The 13,439-nt window shown below is 43.7% G+C and overlaps 1 protein-coding gene across 5 annotated transcripts; it reads left to right on the forward strand.

Moving 5' to 3' along the window:
- On the forward strand, positions 1-12,830 carry tex11 (testis expressed 11). Of its 5 annotated transcripts, none has more exons than XM_029730234.1 (29): positions 1-121; positions 473-576; positions 716-800; positions 906-985; positions 1,084-1,164; positions 1,285-1,404; positions 1,596-1,676; positions 1,795-1,880; positions 2,034-2,091; positions 2,236-2,331; positions 2,416-2,497; positions 2,630-2,708; positions 2,907-3,058; positions 3,688-3,773; positions 5,591-5,728; positions 5,868-5,970; positions 6,066-6,190; positions 6,562-6,647; positions 8,569-8,622; positions 8,917-8,957; positions 9,408-9,494; positions 9,654-9,724; positions 10,100-10,213; positions 10,448-10,520; positions 10,638-10,787; positions 10,912-11,020; positions 11,225-11,399; positions 11,964-12,131; positions 12,331-12,830. In XM_029730234.1, exons 1-29 carry the CDS (start codon positions 94-96, stop codon positions 12,400-12,402), a joined length of 2,784 nt encoding a protein of 927 aa, XP_029586094.1. In that variant the 5' UTR covers positions 1-93; the 3' UTR covers positions 12,403-12,830. The 5 variants fall into 5 exon arrangements, with proteins under 5 accessions (XP_029586094.1, XP_029586112.1, XP_029586102.1 ...); XM_029730252.1 differs by having other exon boundaries at positions 11,225-11,345; XM_029730242.1 differs by having other exon boundaries at positions 6,072-6,190.
- The last annotated feature ends 609 nt before the right edge of the window (positions 12,831-13,439 follow it).

Raw genomic sequence — 13,439 nt, forward strand, 5'->3', positions numbered from 1 at the left:
ATCAGCATCAGCATCCGAATAGAGCGCTAGCTGGCGAGCTTAGTTACATTGTTTGTGTCTATTTAAGGTGTTACACTTTCCTTCACTCGAAACATGGATATGTTTATTTCAAATGTAAAATGTGAGTTTATAGCAACTTTTTCTGACATAAAATGTTGACTGCTAACGTATATCTTAACGTTAGCTAGCTAGCTAGCCAGCTGACTAACCTTCCAGTGTGCTTTAGTTTACGCTTCAGAAAATGTAGCAAAGTTGAAATATATTGCTAAGTTACCGGTATATTGGTTATATTCCTCATTTGAAATTCGCAAAAGTTTCCTTGAAATGTATTGGCATTACATGAGACGTCGATGGTGTCGGCGACCACTGGTGCCTCGAACGCAATGCCAACCTGTCACGTCACTCAACAGGCACCTGTATGTATTTATTTTCATGGTAGTTTTTGGGATAATATAGTTATGTTTTATTAAAGGTCTCACAGAGCGCCTGCTGCAGAAACAACTGGCTAATACAGATGAGGTTATTGAGAAGCTCTTTTGTGAAGACTTCCCAAGAGTAACACCATTGGATCCTCAGGTTGGCAGCCAAACTTAGAGCAGTATTTTTCTTCTCTAATGAAACCATTGAAAGGTGCATGTGTTTTAGTCAATACATAATTTATTCTATAGAAAAATAGCTAGTTTGCTAATTGCCACTTCAAATTAACATTCTCTAGCTTGAAGAAAGTGCCATTCAGCTGTGGAATTGGGCAGTCACCAAACGTGTGGGAACAGCCATAAATGAGCACCAGAAAGCAAAAGGTAGCCTAATACTTTTTTTTGCTGTGAAATACCTGATTTATGCCATTGTCATCATTACTGACTTTCTCCTGTGATGTATTCCTCCTGGTGTGTCTGTGGTGTCAGTGCGTCATGTTGCATGCAGGCTGCTGTACGCCTGTGAGCCTGAGAATCCAGCAGAGGGCGCTGTGCGCAAACAGATCCTGGTTAGTGAAATGGATCATGAAATAAACCACTGCACTGTAAGGCCTACCTCTGTGTTACTGTAATTCATTAATTAAGAAAATTAACATTTTCTTTACAGATGGCCAGCAAGACAGGAAGAACCTGGCTAGACTGTAAAAAGCCCCAGCTAGCTGATAACTTCCTGAGCCTTGCTGTCAAAGTAAGCTTGAATATGTTAAACTATGCCCTATGACTCTGTACAGTATATAAGACAGTTGATAAACTTTTAGAACTTCTGTCATAACACTGAACTCAAATGTTCATAATATTATTTGTCCAGAGCTTGGAGACACTGTACAGTCGACTAACATCCCGAGGCCATGGAGGGGCAGACATCAACACATCGAAAGGAGATGTAGAGAAGGACCTGCTTCGAGTTCTGTCTTACCAAGCTGAGTCGGTGAGCTAGAGATGGATTCACCATCTAACACATACAACAATGTTAGGCTAATTTGTACTTGTGAAATTTGGCAACTGAAAGTGAAATTTTCACACATCTGCAGAATGAAGAAGAAAATAGTTTTTTGTTCACATATAGCTTTACCTCACTGATGTGCTGGTAGCTTATGATATGTTTTTATTCTGATGCAGGCACTTGCTCAAGAGAATCACCAAGAGGCTGTGGCCTGCATGCAGCGCTGTAAAGACATGCTACTGCGGCTCCCCAAAGAGGTAGGATGCAAAAAGGAAACTAAACTCAGATATTACTTTGATAAAGCACTAGTGTTTTTAACTCTCCCGATATTGGGCAGGTATATTCAGCTACTTCCCCCCCTCCCCCCCCCCAAAGACAGGCTATCTCTCTCTCATGTGCTATAACTTCGGAGTGGATTCCTACAATATGAAAAAGTATGAGGAGAGTTCATTCTGGTTGAGGTAAATAGCATTGATTTAGCTTGACAAAATATACTATATTAGTGACATAAAGGAAGCATTACAGAAGCTCAACATCTGAAATATGTTACTTATTTTAATTAAGGTGTATGATAAAGTGCAGTACATGAATATCTACACTGTTGTCTTTTCCAGCCAGAGTTATGACATAGGGAAGATGAATATAAAATACTCCCCTGGTGCTGAAGTGCAAGTAAGGGAGTAGTGCAGTTCATACATACCATAGTCTCTTCAGTTTTTTCACTAGTACTTCCTGGTTATTAGAAACGCCAAAAGCTCCAATGTTTTGATTTGTTTTTAATTACAGTAGAGTAAATTGCTGAACGTTCTTATTTAGGCCAAGGTCCTGAGGCTCCTTGCCACTGTCTATATGAAGTGGGACTGTCAGCAGTTTCAGGAGAAGGCACTCAATGCTGTGAACTTAGCCAATAAGGTAACCCCCCCATCACTCTTGTTGATACTTTCTAATATTAAGCAAGATTATTTGGTTTTCGATTAAAACTCAGCAATTTGACAGGAAAGTGTGCATCCCTCTGGGCTCTACCTGAAGATCAGAATTCTACTGAGTTGTGGGGCTCAGGATGACCACATAAGAGCTGGTGAGTAGGACATTACCCTGTTTCTCTTTCTGCTTTTTTGAATGGCTTGAGTGGGAGTTTTAAGGACTCCCAAGTCCTCCGTTTACAGTACTGTATAATGCATTACCATTTCATCTTGCTGTCTCCATTCAGGAGTGACAGAGCTGCTGGAGTTGGAGGTTCCTCTGGAAGTGTGTCTAAGCACAGTGAAACTACTCATGGCTGAAGACAGGTAGACACACTGATCATCTTAACAAATTGCAAATCAGATTTCCACTTGTGCCATTGTATTCATTCCAGACGTTTTTAGATAAAGTAATAATGTAAATATTTTATAATATAAATATTTTCATGTTTCCATTGAAATACAACATTGTATTGATATATTGCATTGATATGTGCCGTGTGTTCTGTTGATATGTGTTCCCAGAGAGACATTGGCCTTTGACTACCTGAAGAGGGTGTGCCAGCACTTTGAGTCGTCCCCTGAACTGGGCAGTGCCCTGGTCCTGCACATTGAGTTGCTGCTGCAGAGAGGCAAGGAGCTTCTGGGAAAACAGAAAATAGAGGACATCATCACAGGTACTACAGTGGTGGTGGTGGTGGACATCATCACAGGTACTACAGTGGTGGTGGTGGTGGACATCATCACAGGTACTACAGTGGTGGTGGTGGTGGACATCATCACAGGTACTACGGTGGTGGTGGTGGTGGACATCATCACAGGTACTACAGTGGTGGTGGTGGACATCATCACAGGTACTACAGTGGTGGTGGTGGTGGTGGACATCATCACAGGTACTACGGTGGTGGTGGTGGACATCATCACAGGTACTACGGTGGTGGTGGTGGACATCATCACAGGTACTACAGTGGTGGTGGTGGACATCATCACAGGTACTACGGTGGTGGTGGTGGACATCATCACAGGTACTACGGTGGTGGTGGTGGACATCAATCACAGGTACTACGGTGGTGGTGGTGGACATCAATCACAGGTACTACGGTGGTGGTGGACATCATCGCAGTTACTACGGTGGTGGTGGTGGACATCATCACAGGTACTACGGTGGTGGACATCATTACAGGTACTACGGTGGTGGTGGTGGTGGACATCATCACAGGTACTACGGTGGTGGTGATGATGGTGGTGGTGTTGATGCAGTGAAATGAAAATGCAGTTGTAAGATTGCTGATATGTCCTCTTTCAGGCCACTACACTGGTAAACAGCTGTCTCCTCAGACTCTCACCTGTTTACATCTCCTGCTGTGGGACAAAGCCTCCAAGAACTTTGAGGTACAGTAGAACTTTTTATTTTATTTTTTTATTTCACCTTTATTTAACCAGGTAGGCCAGTTGAGAACAAGTTCTCATTTACAACTGCGACCTGGCCAAGATTAAGCAAAGCAGTGCGACACAAACAACAACACAGAGTTAGACATGGAATAAACAAACGTACAGTCAATAACACAATAGGAAAAAAATCTATATACAGTGTGTGCAAATGAGGTAAGATAAGGGAGGTGAGGCAATAAATAGGCCAAAGTGGCGAAGTAATTACAATTTAGCAATTAAACACTGGAGTGATAGATGTGCAGAAGATGAATGTGCAAGTAAAGATACTGGGGTGCAAAGGAGCAAAAAATAAATAAATAACAATATGGGGATGAGGTAGTTGGATGGGCTATTTACAGATGGGCTATGTACAGATGCAGTGATCTGTGAGCTGCTCTGACAGCTGATGCTTAAAGTTAGTGAGGGAGATATGAGTTTCCAGCTTCAGTGATTTTGGCAATTTGTTCCAGTCATTGGCAGCAGAGAACTGGAAGGAAAGGCGGCCAAAGGAGGAATAGGCTTTGGGGGTGACCAGTGAAATATACCTGCTGGAGCATGTGCTATGGGTGGGTGCTGCTATGGTGACCAGTGAACTGAGATAAGGCGGGGCTTCACCTGGCAACGACTTATAGATGACCTAGAGCCAGTGGGTTTGGCGACGAATATGAAGCGAGGGCCAGCCAACGAGAGCATACAGGTTGCAGTGATGGCTAGTATATGGGGCTTTGGTGACAAAACGGATGGCACTGTGATAGACTGCATCCAATTTGCTGAGTAGAGTGTTGGAGGCTATTTTATATATGACATCGCCAAAGTCAAGGATTGGTAGGATAGTCAGTTTTACGAGGGTATGTTTGGCAGCATGAGTGAAGGCTGCTTTGTTGCGAAATAGGAAGCCTAATCTATATTTGATTTTGGATTGGAGATGCTTAATGTGAGTGGAAGGAGAGTTTACAGTCTAACCAGACACCTAGGTATTTGTAATTGTCCACAAATTCTAAGTCAGCACCGTCCAGAGTAGTGATGCTGGACGGGCGGGCAGGTGCGGGCAGCGATCGGTTGAAGAGTATGCATTTAGTTTGGCTTGCATTTAAGAGCAGTTGGAGGCCACGGAAGGAGAGTTGTATGGCATTGAAGCTCGTCTGGAGGTTAGTTAACACAGTGTCCAAAGAAGGGCCAGAAGTATACAGAATGGTGACGTCTGCATAGAGGTGGATCAGAGAATCACCAGCAGCGAGAGCGACATCATTGATGTATACAGAGAAAGGAGTCGGCCCGAGAATTGAACCCTGTGGTACCCCCATAGAGACTGCCAGAGGTCCGGAAAACAGGCCCTCCGATTTGACACACTGAACTCTGTCTGAGAAGTAGTTGGTGAACCAGGCGAGGCAGTCGTTTGAGAAACCAAGGCTGTTGAGTCTGCCGATAAGAATTTGGTGATTGAGAGAGTCAAAAGCCTTGGCCAGGTTGATGAATACGGCTGCACAGTATTGTCTTTTATCGATGGCGGTTATGATATTGTTTAGGACCTTGAGCGTGGCTGACGTGCACCCATGACCAGCTCGGAAACCAGATTGCATAGTGGAGAAGGTACGGTGGGATTCGAAATGGTCGGTGATCTGTTTGTTTACTTGGCTTTCGAAGACCTTAGAAAGGCAGGGTAGAATAGATATAGGTCTGTAACAGTTTGGGTCTAGGGTGTCTGCTGAAAATAAGTACATTGCTCTGTCATAGTGAAGTCTGTATGTGTTGGGATGTGAGTCATTTTCCTGTTCCAGACTAAGAACTTCTCAGAGGCTCTGCAGTGGTATAACTACTCCTTGAGTTTCTACAAGGCTGGCCAGATGGAGCCCAACCTGGCCAAGCTTCAGAGGAACAGAGCCTCCTGCTTACTGCAACTGCAGCAGCTGGACAAGGTGACTCAATAGTGTGACAACAGACTTCACACAGCATGTTGTAATTATTACTGTATAGTAATCTTTGTGTGTGTGCATTCCTGTGTGTGTGTGTGTGTGTGTGTGTGTGTGTGTGTGTGTGTGTGTGTGTGTGTGTCAGGCCAAAGAAGCAATAAAGGAGGCAGAGAGATGTGATCCAAACAGCATCTTCACTCAGTTCAGTGTTTACAAGATTGCTGTCCTGGAGAACAATGTGGAGAAAGGTAACAGCATATTACATGAGTGTGGTGAGTTTTAGGATGGACTACATGTATTCAGGCCCTCTGTGCCTCTCAGTCTGAAGCCTTGTTTCTGTCAGCTGCAGAGGCAGTGAAGGCCATTGGGGCTCTGGCCCAAGGACCTGTGTCCAGTGAGGACAGACTGCTAGTGGCTGAGAATGCTGCCTCCAACCTCCTCAGTCTCGCTGCTCAGATCGCTCTGGAGGTGGGTCCCCATTACTGACCTACCTCTGGAACAGATGGTCATACTGTTGCTGATTATGGGGATGATAATGAGGATGATGACAATTTGAGAGCTTGGGACTAAAAGGTTCTATCTTCATTTTTGACAACATGTAGTTATTGACATAGCCTTGTTCTTTTCAGTGTTCTCTAGCTATTTAGTAAATACCCCCATTCATGTTCTAAAGAATAAAATATTAAAGTTGCTGACATCATTCAAACCAATGAGGGTTTGGAACTTTAAAGCCAATTACCTCAGAATCATCTTTTTGCAGATAGTCCCAAGCTCTTGAATTGTTGAAGGAGAAAAGACCCATCATTCTCATTGTCATCCTTTGTTTCCTTTCCTTCCAGAATGAGCAACAAGACACAGCCATGAAGGCTCTGGAGAGTTTGTGTGAACACTCAAAAGATGAAGCTCAGGTTCTCACTGCTCTCAGGTCAGTTACTAACGCACACAAACAACATCAGTGAACTCTTGTCCAGCGAGATCAGGAACACTATGTGAATGGTCCATCTGTAAGACATACAGTGGCTTGCGAAAGTATTCACCCCCTTGGCATTTTTCCTATTTTGTTGCCTTACAACCTGGAATTAAAATGTATTTTTTGGGAGGTTTGTATCATTTGATTTACACAACATGCCTACCACTTTGAAGATGCAAAATATGTTTTTGTGAAACATACAAGAAATAAGACAAAAAAACAGAACTTGAACGTGCTAACTATTCACCCCCCCAAAGTCAATACTTTATAGAGCCACCTTTTGCAGCAATTACAGCTGCAAGTCTCTTGGGGTATGTCTCTATAAGGTTGGTACATCTAGCCACTGGAATTTTTCAAGGCAAAACTGCTGCAGCTCCTTCAAGTTGGATGGGTTCCGCTGGTATACAGCAATTTTTAAGTCATACCACAGATTCTCAATTGGATTGAGGTCTGGGCTTTGACTAGGCAAGACATTTAAATGTTTCCCCTTAAACCACTCAAGTGTTGCTTTAGCAGTATGCTTAGGGTCATTGTCCTGCTGGAAGGTGAACCTCCGTCCCAGTCTCAAATCTTTGGAAGACTGAAACAAGTTTCCCTCAAGAATTTCCCTGTATTTAGCGCCATCCATCATTCCTTCAATTCTGACCAGTTTCCCAGTCCCTGCTGATGAAAAAAATGGGATGGTTTTCTCGGGGTGACGCGCCAGACATAGTGTTTTCCTTGATGAAAAAAAATCTCAATTTTAGTCTCATCTGACCAAGGTACCTTCTTCCATATGTTTGGGGAGTCTCCCACATGCCTTTTGGCATACACCAAATGTGTTTGCTTATTTTTTTCTTTAAGCAATGGCTTTTTTCTGGCCACTCTCGCGTAAAGTCCAGCTCTGTGGAATGTATGGCTTAAAGTGGTCCTATGGACAGATAGGACCACTTTAAGCCATACATTCCACAGAGCTGGACTTTACGTGAGAGTGGCCAGAAAAAAGCCATTGCTTAAAGAATCTCCGCTGTGGAGCTTTGCAGCTCCTTCAGGGTTATCTTTGGTCTTTTGTTGCCTCTCTGATTAATGCCCTCCTTGCTGGGCCGTGAGTTTTGGTGGGAGGCCTTGTCTTGACAGTTTTGTTATTCTTTCCATGTTTTAATAATGTATTTAATTGTGCTCCGTGGGATGTTCAAAGTTTCGGATATTTTTTTATAACCCAACCCTGATTTGTACTTCTCCACAACTTTGTCCCTGACCTGTTTGGAGACCTCCTTTCAGAACAGGTGTGTATATATGGTGAGATCATGTGACAACTCATGAGACACTTAAATAAAGTCCACCTGTGTGCAATCTAACTAATTGTTTGACTTCTGAAGGTAATTGGTTGCACCAGATCTTATTTAGGGGCTTCATAGCAAAGGGGGTGAATACATATGCACTCATCACTTTTCTGTTTTTAATTTTTAAATGTTTTTTTAAGCAAGTTATGTTTTTCATTTCACTTCACTAATTTGGACTATTTTGTGTATGTCCATTACATTAAATCCAAATAAAAATCATTTAAAATTACAGGTTGTAATGCAACAAAATAGGAAAAATGCCAAGGGGGATGAATACTTTTGCAAGATGACCTTATCATAAACATGACATAACATACAATGACAGTTGATTATCACAATTTGTGTCGCATCACCAGTCTCCAACATAAATGTGTTAGAATGCATGATGTAGTGAAACATGGTGCTATTTAAGCTTTCAGTGAGGTTTAACTGTGTCTCCATGATCTACTGACCTATATCTTTTAATTTCTCCTGTGAAATGTGTGCCTCTCAGTACAGTGTTAGTAGGTGAAAGGAACTAGGTCCCGAGTCCTCATGGTCTTTGTCTATTACAGGTGTTTGGTTCGACTAGTGCTCACAACAATAGAAAAGGCCAGTGGGGAGATAAGGTGAGATATCGTGAAACATGATCATACAATAGTGTTTAAATGCTCCATTTAATTTTAGTAATTTAGCCAACGCTCTTATCCAGAGCGACATACAGGAGCAATTAGGGTTAAGTGCCTTTCTCAAGGGCACATCAATAGACTTTTTTTACCTATCCGGCTTTGGGATTCGAACCAGCGACCTTTTAGTTACTGGCCCAACGCTCTTAACCGTTAGGATACCTGCTGCCCATTTCTACAGCGTTTCAGTTGTGGTTGATTTACTGTTTCGGCTTGTTGCATTTCCTCTATATATAGACATGCAAATCTGGATGTTCTGCTGTCATATCTAAAAATGGGTGAGTACAATGTACAACAATCACACTTACAGCAACATCTTTCTCCCCTCAATATATGAGTACTCTGAGGTAATGCATTATCAGTGTTTCCCCTATGCGCACCGGAGCTGCTAAATCATCCCCGTCTCCCCCAAAAAAATTATTATGTAGAATTGGCTGGTGATGTCATTGAGATCGAGATCAAATTAAACTGTCCTCGATTTACAGATGAGTTCCAAAGGAAGAGAACGTAATTTAATTTTCATACATTTTGGGAGTAGAATGTCCTTTAAAAAAGTCACCAGAAGTGACCTTCTCACATATGCCCCCCCCCAGGAAGACGCCCCCACTACCTCTGCCACCGCTGCTTAAAAAATCCTCAGCTTTAGTGCCGATTCTATTTTTCTCTGCTGTGCGCTGCTGCTTGGTTTTCACCCAGCCAGTGTTTGCTGTTTACTGTCACCACCACAGCACTGCAGAAAGTGTCACAGCTCAGCCCAGGGCCTAGCATGGCTGTAGAGCAGCGCACAGAGGACGCCAACTGGTTCAGGAAAATTGGTACTTACATACTATCTGGAGATATACTGTTATTTATCTTGCTCTTGTACAATTATCTGGATCATCTTGCTATTTTACGAATTACAGTAGCACTGTGTAAGCAGCATAGTGCACTGTGCATTTTGTCTAATTTTATTTCTGTGTGCCTGCGTGTCTTAGCTTGGAACTCTGCGCTGCAGTGTGAGAGCAGCCCTGACAGGATGAGGGATTTCTTTGTGTTCTCTTACCAGGCATGTCCTCTTATTAGCATCACCGGGAGAATTGATCTGTATCTGTGCAGGTGTAGATCAATACAACCCACAGGGAATTAGTGTTGCCAAAGATAGAAACGTGGAGCCCTGCAGCTTCCACATAAAACAACTTGGTCAGTCGTTATACCCTTACACCCCTAAAACACACAGACACGGACCGTCACGCAGTCACCCTCCATTTAATGCATTCTCTGTGTTGTGGTCCTTCATCTTTATGGTTCTCTTAATATATATATATATATATATATATATATATATATATATATATATATATATATATTGTGTGTGTGTGTGTGTGTGTGTGTGTGTGTGTGTGTGTGTGTGTGTGTGTGTGTGTGTGTGTGGTAACCCTAGCTGTCCCAGTTCTGCCCCCCGGACCGGGCCGTGCTGATGGGCCAGAAGACGTGCCTGCTGATGGCTGCTGCTGCCTCTCTGGAGCTCTGCAGGAAGTCTCCACACTCTGAACAGGTGTGTACCTCTCTCTCTCTCTCTCTCTCCCTCTTTTTCTCTGCCTGTCTTCCATATTTAGCTCTTTCTCCATCCGCATGGATGGAAATTTACCAAGACCAGCGGAGAGGAGAGGTGACTAACCATGTTATCAGTGCTGGCGTAGGTAGTTATTTTTAATCTTGCCGTTATGGTAGCGGCCACTAGGTGGCGATGATGAATACTGAATGACAATGTCACTGTCTTCATGTTTAGACGGAGCAACTGACACAAGCCCTGGAGCACATTCAGATCTGCTGGGAGGTCTGGAAGACTCTTAAAGCATCAGGTGGCCCTAATTATCCCTCCTCTTCCATTCCATACTGTGCTCTGCTCAATTCTGCCATGATGTTGGATTACGTTGTGTGAGGAGAATAATCTGACATCATCTGATACTCACGCCCAGGGGACAACTCCAAGGACCCAACCAACGTTTTGCTGCTGCTGTATGAGTTTGAGGCTCGTGCCAAGCTCAACGACCCCAAGGTGGAGACAGTGCTGGAGTCAGTGCTGGAGCTGGATAATGTTGAGATCAAGGTGTTGGAGACCATGGCAGGTGAAGAGTAAACACCGTAGTTGACCCTCTCCTTACAGGACTTGTCCTCCTCATCCAGTGTTTTTTGCCCGGCCACACAGTTTTGTATTGAGTATTGTGATGAGTGTGTTTCTTCTGTCCTCAGCCTTGGCCATGGAGCCTCCTGCCCACTTCCCTCTGCTGTGTAAGAAGGCCTTGAGGATCGCTCTGTCTCTGCACAGGAAACAACCACAAGCAGACCTGGCCCGCTGCAGGTGTGTGGCCATCTCATTGCTCATCCCATCACAAAACAACAACAAAAAAAGCCTCACAGTTTACCATTGATCCACTGAACGGGTCTTTCAGAGACTCATATATGATCCAGTCAGATATTTGCTGTGACAGAACTCCAATGTGTCCGTGCGTAGGTTGCTGTGTGTGATGTCTAACTCCCTCTCTATCTCAATGCTCCCTCTCAGCCAGTGTGTCCACAGCCTGATCCAGCTGTCGCTACCCAGCGGCGTGTCGGATGTGGAGGCCCGTGTGCTGGAGGAGGTATGGGGCTACTATGAAGAGGCCCTGTCCATCATCACAGCCGCAGTGAGTCGGCAGCAATCTCACGCCACCGCCGCCACCCCCAAGCAACCCCGCATTGTAATTAACCCCCTCGTCCCTCCGCCCTCCTCCGCCGCTGCACTGAAAGCATCTCCTGTTTGTTTTTATCAATGGGCTTTCAGCAGCACTTCAATTAGCAGATGCTTCCATTCACCATCCCTTTCCTGCCAATGTGAATGGTAATATGCTGTACAAGCCATTGCTCTGCTGTTAAACTGGTGAAAAGACACATCAGAGTATTGAAGCATTACCAAGCTTTATGTGCACAGGCACATTGTCATATGCAGAGTTGCAAATTGAAACACTGCCGTGCAGATTTTCCATTACACAACCTTGTAATCGATACATTAAAACAATGGATGGACAAGTGACTTAAATTAATATACATCAAAGTCACATACATTTTAATCTTCCTCACAAGTGAGCATGGTCCTGTATAAAATCCCGTTATTTTCTGACACCCAGACTGACTATAGACACTGAAAGCCACATTCATAGGCATACCTGGGCTCTGAGGTCAGGTGAGTTATCACTGGTGCTCCTAGCCAGGTGGACGGCAGCAGCTTGAATGTGTTCGTTGTCTCCTCTGTGCCTCCTCTCCAGCCTGAGGACTTCCCTGAGATGGAGATCCTGTGGCTGCTGACCCGAGCCTGGAACACAGGCATCCTGCTGTACAGCCTGGCCCAGTACCCCGAGGCTGAGAGGTGGTGTGGCCTGGGCATGAGCTTCCTCCGGCACCTGGGCTCCCTGCAGGAGAGCTACCAGACACAGGTACTACTGACTGACTGTGGGAGGGTTGGAGCAGCAATGGAGCGTGACAGGGCTGAGTCATCCAGTCAAATGAGAGGCCTCGGCCTCGTCTTAAATTAGAAAAGTTTGACTGTATACCTGTTACTGGAAACAAATATAGACCTAGCCATTTGTTTCTTAATTACATTGCTAATATCCAGTATTGTTTGTCTGTCCACAGATGTCAGGTCTGTACAGTGAGGTCCTGGACAGGCTAGACAAAGCCAAGAAGAACCTTATCATGGAGGAGTGATCTTGATGGTTGAGCTCTGCAGAGCACTTTTAATGTCAGGTACCTGATATCATCCATGTGGTAGCTGGGATGGTGGTTTACTGTATGAAGTCTCACTGGTTCCTGTATGACTGGTCTTCAGTTTAGTCAGCTCCTCCAGGATGTCAGTTGCATCCTGCCCTCCCCTAATATTTCCCTATGGAGAGTTTAGATAACAATTTCTAGCTTTTGTAGTTCATGTTTTGGTACTTCTCTACATTAATATAAATACATTTTTTCCCTCCCCAATATTACATTCATATGAATTTTACATTGTCTTATTTAAACAACTACCACTACCAGTGGACTTGATTTGGTGAGAATAAAACACATCGAAATCATATAACCGAGTCACATATTTTATTTTCAAACAAATAAACTCTTGTCCAGTCCAAACCTAAAACCCCAAACAAAAAAAATTGCAGGACTGTGCTCCCTCATGACTAGGACAGGGAAGACCATTTGGCCCAGCATCCTGATAGGCTCAAACACCTGCAGTGTGACAGGAAGGAAACTACTGTACAATCAAAGAATTCGCAAGCACTTACTGCACAGGTGTGCTGTCAAACAACTCATCACCCAAAAGGACAAACCAGAACCCAACAACCCCCCCAGAAAAGCTTACATCATCGTGTCTCTCTCACTGGAACAGACCCTCATCAATTATACACACACGGGCATTTAGGTTCAATCTTGTTATACCGCAACTTCAATGGAAAGGATGAAAAAAAATCATGTTATTTGGGCTTTATTGACATGATGGCTGACCGAAAGGTATAAATACCAGACACATGTTTAACAGTCAGCTGTGTTTCAACTAAAAACAGAGGACCAGTTCTAAATCAGATATTCATCAATGCTCCTCCTGGTTACTGGAATATATTGTAGTTTGCTGCCTGCATCTTGTCTTCATTCTTTGAATCTATACATCATTTTCCACAAGAAATAACATGTAGACAGGCCGGCCCTACTTCAGGGAATTAAATTCCCAACTGACTAAAAAGTGTTCCAATAGGCAG

Source organism: Salmo trutta, chromosome 3 (assembly GCF_901001165.1).
Source record: "Salmo trutta chromosome 3, fSalTru1.1, whole genome shotgun sequence".
Lineage (NCBI taxonomy): Eukaryota > Metazoa > Chordata > Actinopteri > Salmoniformes > Salmonidae > Salmo > Salmo trutta.

Coding starts and splice junctions, on each gene's coding strand:
- tex11 (XM_029730234.1), top strand. CDS start 94: ATGGATATGTTTATTTCAAATGTAAAAT. Junction 1,405..1,595: donor TGTCTTACCAAGCTGAGTCG/GTGAGCTAGAGA, acceptor ATTCTGATGCAG/GCACTTGCTCAAGAGAATCA. Junction 9,725..10,099: donor TCTTTGTGTTCTCTTACCAG/GCATGTCCTCTT, acceptor TGGTAACCCTAG/CTGTCCCAGTTCTGCCCCCC.